Here is a 6,156-nt window from a genome sequence, read left to right as displayed (position 1 = left end):
ATATCCCACTGTATTTTGGTTATTTTTTATTTATCATATTATTATTCATATTTTGTACCATGTTAGAGGATATTTGCATGCTATACAGAGTTGAGAGATGAGAGGTTTAGTATAAGGTACAATGTTTTTTTCCAGTCAGAGGATACATTGAAAACATCAAGTGCTTAGTAGCAGGAATACTAATACTTTTTGTGTTCCAGAAAAGCAATGAGGTTTTAAAAGAACATACTGAAAAATAACTATTACTATGGCAAGTTTAACAAATGTACCGGTTATTAACTACAAACAGGCAATGTTGATGCTGGGTCAGCAGTCCCATTGCAACACTTTCTTTGCAATAATAGTCATCCCTCCATATTTATGGATTTGATATTTGCGGATTTGATTATTCACGGATTTGATTAATATGTTCTCTCTAGGAATATCTAGGTCCTCCAGTTCAACTCTGTGGTCAACTTTAACTAAAAGTTGCACTGAAAGACCTAGAGATTCCTAGAGAGAATGCTCTACTAGGCATTTGTAGCTCCTCCAGTGCAGTTCTATGGTCAGTGTCTGTTCAACTTTGACCACAGACTTGCCCTGGAGGTCCTAGAGATTCCCAGAGAGGTGTCCTCTCAGGTAGAAACATGGCGTTTTTGTTATTTGTGTTTTTTCCATATTCACGGGGGTCTTGTGCCCCTAACCCTAGCGAATACGGAGGGACAAGTGTACATGTGTTTGACAGACAGTGCATTAAAAACGTAGAGCCGGAACAGACCGGCTCTAAAAGCTGCCATCTGGGCTTTTAAGCACCGCACACTGCCACAGCATCTGGAAGCTGGTTTTGGGCTGTGGCAAGGCAGGAAAAGCCTCCCTTTCCTCAGTCGAAAAAGGAGTGGGTCTTTTCCGCTCTTTTTTCGGCCAGGAAAAAGACAGATTGGGGCTGCAGCTGCACCAATCCATCTTTGGAAGGGGCAACTTCAAGCCACCTCTTCTGCCCATCTGTTGCACCCCTTCATTAATGAAGGTTGGCATTGCGCAAGAGAGGCTTTATCTCCAAAGGTGATACAGAAATGTTTCAAAGTCATTAAATAAATCACAAGCAGGAATTCCATAATCATATATTATTTATTACTTCACCATTTGTGTAATAAGTCAGACTGGAGATTTCTTTCCTCCTCCCAAACTAAGCTGCTTTTGTAGAAATAAACAGTAAAAAATAGAAAAAACGTTGTACACAAACAATCCATTAAGGAGTTTTAATTAATACCCGAGAATAATACCTTTTTTCCCATTCGTTTTTTTAAAAAGGTAATTTCCAACTATATTTTTACTTTTTTCAACATATAGTTAAAATGCTCCAAAGATATGATCAACTGATGCAGATTTTATTTCTATTTATTAAACAATACCTTTTTGCAGAACTCTTTTTCTTTTTCATTTAATGTCTGAGCTTTTTCATTTTCCAGTACCACATATGATTTCCGCTGTTCTTCCACAACAGATTCCATCTTCTGCATTGAGTCTCGTAAAATTTTAATTTCTCCATTTTTTATGAGGATTTCATCTTGCATTGTCTTCAGCTGCAAAGTTACAGAAATATTTCAAGCACAATATGAGTACATTTCAAAATTTTGGACTTCCTTAAAATAACACCATTAATCCTATTACTAATATTCTTAAAATGCAGTCCTGTGTAGTTATTTGAATTCAGTGAGCCTTAGATAGATGTCTATAGGTTTGCACCATTACATGCATAAGAAGTCTTATGCAATCCAAGATCTTGTTTGCTATTCAGAGTACCTTTGGGATACAACAAGCAGGGCAACAGATCAATAATTTTCTCCTGCTTGTGCTCCTCACCAACTGGCACTCAGAGACATACTTCCATTATATAAATATAGCCATCAAGTTTAGAAGCCCAGGTGGTGTCCAGTACTTCAGCCACAAGGTTGTGTGTTCGATCCCAGGCAGAGCTCCAAGGCTGACTCAGTCTTCTGTCCTTTTGTAGGTTGGTAATATGAGTACCCAGCTTGTTGGGAGACTAGAATGATAGAGTTGGAAGAGACCACAAGGATCATCAAGTCTCAGGCAATTGGATTACACATTTTATACTGCTTAGGGAGTGGTAGTTCACTGATAAACACTATAGAAATATACATGTATAGTGTGCCTGCGTTATACGAGGGTGCACTATATGCGGCTTTCAGTATATGCTGAAAGCCGCGCAGGAGTGTGCGGGGCAGCGTGTCCCGACCGCATTAATGGGATACACGCCTGTGGTGCTGCCGCATGCATGAGCCCCATTCGTGTGAATGGGGCTTGAGCATGCACAGAATTTGGTTTACGCAGGGGGTCCAGAACGGGTCCCCCTTGTAAGCCGAGGGTGCGCTGTACATGAAATTAAATTCTTTATTACGGTCAAAGACCAGCAACTGCGCTGTACATGCTATTGCTAGGAGCCATAGATCGTTTTATCCTCCATGAATGTGTGCAACCTCCTTTTAAACATCATTGAGAAGCTCAGCTATGATGGCTCATACACATCTAGTTTGCAATTTTGGCACCACCATAGCACTTTGTCTAAAGTTTGTAATGAGCCATTTATACTGGAAAAGGAAGCACTAAGAAAAAAAAATCATGGCAGTGAGCCCTAAAGTCTTCATAATGCCACATGTATTATGGGCTTGATTGCAGTTAAAATATTATTTCCAAAAACCAAAAACTAACCTTTTTCTTAGCTTCCTCATATTGTTCTTGAAGTATTTCAAGCTTAAATTTGTTAGATGATGTTTCTTCTGTACTATTTCCTGTTAACAAAAAGAGGCTTTCTAATCATTATCTTAATATTTGACAGAAGTAATTAATGCTTTTCTTAGTTCAGCATTTACGTCAACTGACACAGGCATTTGCTCCACATTGGCTCACAGGCCAGAACAGGAGACCTATGAGGAAACACAAATTGAAACTGTATCCTGACAAAACAGAAGTGCTTACTGTCAAGGGTCCTAATCTGTGTTTGGAGCAACTAGTAATACATGGTGTCACCCCCTCCATACAGAATCCTTAGTAATGTTTTTTGTACCAATTTACTTATAAATTGTAATTCCCATATAATACTGAATGTAATACTAATAGTAGTGACATAAACAACTAGCAAAATTAAATTTATCCCTTTAAATTACAATATCATACACACAGAATAGATGTGTTTACATACACATACTGTAGTTTCATGCAGTTAATGTGGAAATTTGGTAAAATGTGACTTTTAAAGAAATTTTTTTAAAAGTAATTTTTGTTTGTTTTAGTATTTGTCAAACATGATGTCAGTTTCTATACTGTCACAAGCTTTTATTAATCCTAGTGTTTGGTTTATCTTCTGCACTGCCTTAAGAGGCAGCCTTAATATTTTTAATATTAAAAAAAACTACAGCAACGGTGTAAACCACTAATCCTTATTGCTTCAGATTTCAATCTGCACTTAGAATTCACATACTAAATTGACCTTTAGATTTTGTCTCTGTTGTGAGGCTGATATTCCATTGCTTGATATGATCTGTTGTATCGATTGTACTTTTTGGCAGTGAAGGCAGTTCTGTATTTTGCTCTGCTCTTGATGCATTTGGTTTTAAAGTCACATTTTGAGTCAATGCCTGGGTAGCAATAATATCTATCTCCTCCAAGTCCTCTGCAGTAAAATCATCACAGTCCCCAAATGGATCTTCAGCTTCTTTAGGTCCAGTTGTAGCAAGAGTTTTATAACGCTTATTTGGTGGAAAGCCAACATCATGGTTTCCAGTGTTACTTTGGCTTGTAGCTCTCTGGAGAGACGAAAATGAAGCAGTAACTCTTGTCTGATCCACACCATATAATAGAGAGCTGTTTCTCTTCTTGTTTCCAAATAAATGATTCACTGACATTCTGCGTTAGCAATTTTCCTAGCAAAGAGAAAATAAGAAATAAGGTTAAAGGTGATGTGATCTGTCGAAATGGAATGAACTCTATCCAAAATCAGTTTTGAGGCCATCGGCTTCTCTTTTATTTCCTCAGCACTTTCTTCTTACAGTCCAACTGTAACTATCTTTTCAAGGAAATGATCTACTGTATTCCACAGGCCTTGGTTACAAATGTTCCAGATTAGAACAAGCTATTAGAAGGTCCAATCATTTGGATAGCCCACAAGGACAAGCGGAATTTAATTTCTAGAATTTAATTATCACCACAACAAACATTTCAAATACTGTAGACTGAAATCCAAATAATAACCTGTAAATCAAAATACCTACTGACTTTAGTGAATACATACCCTATGAGTTGATTCTTTGGCAATGTCTTGAATTTACAGGGAACAAGCATTTAATTTTGAAATCACAAGATTTGTCATGTAATGGACCAATATTATTAGGTTTCTTATTAGAACATTTAACCGTCCGCATTGTAAAGTGGAGGACAAAATTAAGCATGCTATCACAATGATGTGCAAAATGGCGCACAAGACCTGGGAAGGCAGGAGACAGAAAATAAGAACTGCTTACACAGAAATACATCCTCTGAGTTCAGTGGGATTCATGTTAGAGAAGGAATGGACATGACTGCAATCTGGCCTTTTCCAAATAGGCTCAACTATAGCTCTCATCATCCCTGACCAGAATGGCCAAAGTTCCCTGTGCATGGGGCTAAGCCTTCTGATTATCAAACCAATCTCATAATTCCAGGGCAGATATACATCTTATGCTTACTTTGCAATGCCATGGAATTCTGGGATCTGTAGTTTTGTCAACTGATTGGCCTTCTCTCTCAGTGAGCTCTGGTACCACAGCAAACTACAAATCCAAGGATTCCACAGGAGGAAGTCATGACAGTTAAACCAGTGTCAAACTGCATTATTTCTGCAATGCAGATGCAGCCTTTGTTTCTTTCATACATAAAATTACTAAAAATATTACATATAAAATTATCTCTGTGTGTTGTGTTCCTTCAAGTCATTTCTGACACAGGGCGACCTTAATGTAAGGCTATCATGCGGGTTTCTTGGCAGGATTTGTTCAGAGGTTTGCCATTGCCTTACCCTGAGGATGAGAGCATGTGACTTGCCCAATTACCTTCAGGCTATGCATATGAGGTATACATTAAACATATATAAATTTAATGTCTAATGTATCTCATTATGTATATACAAATATTACACAGACACAAGCAACAATCCAAAACCCCAAACACTTCTGGTCCCGAGCATTTCGTATAAGGGAGACTCAAACCTGTACTAAGTCTTTGGTTCACTCGTGCCTCTTGGTCATGTTTCCTCTTGCCAGAGGTTTAATCAACCATAGACTACCAGCATGGCATAGCAATTTGAGTGTCGGAGTGTGACTTTGGAGACCAGGGTTTGATTTGCAGCTCAGCCATGGAAAGCTATTGGGTGACCTTGGGCAAGTCACACTCTCTCAGCCTCAGAGGATGGCAATGGCAAGCCCCCTCTGCAACTTGCCAAGAAGCTGGCTTCTTCAACCTCTGTGACAGGTTTGATTATCATCAGGATATCCTAAGTTAGAAAGGACCTGAAGGCACATGGCAATCAAAAGAGCCAGTGTAGCATAGCAGTTTTAGTGTTGGATTGCAATTCTGGAGACCAGGGTTTGATTCCCAGCTCAGCCATGAAACCCACTGGGTGACCTTGGGCAAGTCACACTCTCTCAGCCTCAAGGGGAAAGCAATGGCAAACCTCCTCTGAACAAATCTTGCCAGGAAAACCGCATGATAGGCTTGCTTTAGGGTCACCATAAGTCAGAAAGAAAGGCACACGACAAACAGAAAAGGAAGCGTGGCATAGTGGGTGTTGATTGCCCATCAATGACCCTAGGAGACCAGGGTTCGAATCCCAGCTCAGCCATAGAAACTCACTGGATGGCCTTGGGCAAGTCACTCTCTCTCAGCCTCAGTCTTGCAGCACCTTTGAGACCAGCTGAAAGAAAGAAATTGGCAGCGTGAGTTTCCTAGACTCCAGTTTGCTTCCTCAGATAAGGATGTATCAATTTTAACTGTTGGTTGTTCAATAATATCTTAGTGTGGTAAGACTGGGGGAGGCAATTAACGGGATGTATTTTAATTGTATGTTATGTTTCATCTCATGTTGCCAGACACCTTGGTCCTGCGGGAAGGAGGCATATAAATAAG

The 6,156-nt window shown here is 39.2% G+C and overlaps 1 protein-coding gene across 4 annotated transcripts in view; it reads right to left on the bottom strand.

Moving 5' to 3' along the window:
* Positions 1-5,954, bottom strand: part of LOC121921487 (ATR interacting protein) — a 26,688-nt gene extending 20,734 nt beyond the window's left edge. For 2 of the 4 annotated variants that reach the window (XM_042449639.1, XM_042449642.1), the window contains exons 1-4: positions 5,884-5,953; positions 3,488-3,920; positions 2,710-2,789; positions 1,392-1,562 (exon numbers count right to left, since the gene is read on the bottom strand). In XM_042449639.1, coding sequence (XP_042305573.1) covers positions 1,392-1,562; positions 2,710-2,789; positions 3,488-3,902 — 666 coding nt within the window. In that variant the 5' untranslated portion in view covers positions 3,903-3,920; positions 5,884-5,953. Of the gene's footprint in view, positions 1-1,391; positions 1,563-2,709; positions 2,790-3,487; positions 3,921-4,288; positions 4,487-5,883 lie in introns of those variants that run through there. The other 2 variants (XM_042449643.1, XM_042449640.1) reach the window with 2 other exon arrangements.
* Positions 5,955-6,156: the final 202 nt, after the last annotated feature.

The sequence above is a fragment of the Sceloporus undulatus genome, chromosome 2 (assembly GCF_019175285.1).
Source record: "Sceloporus undulatus isolate JIND9_A2432 ecotype Alabama chromosome 2, SceUnd_v1.1, whole genome shotgun sequence".
In the NCBI taxonomy this organism is placed as follows: domain Eukaryota; kingdom Metazoa; phylum Chordata; class Lepidosauria; order Squamata; family Phrynosomatidae; genus Sceloporus; species Sceloporus undulatus.
Note: the sequence above shows the minus strand (reverse complement) of the source record. Positions and strands in the feature narration are given on the sequence as shown.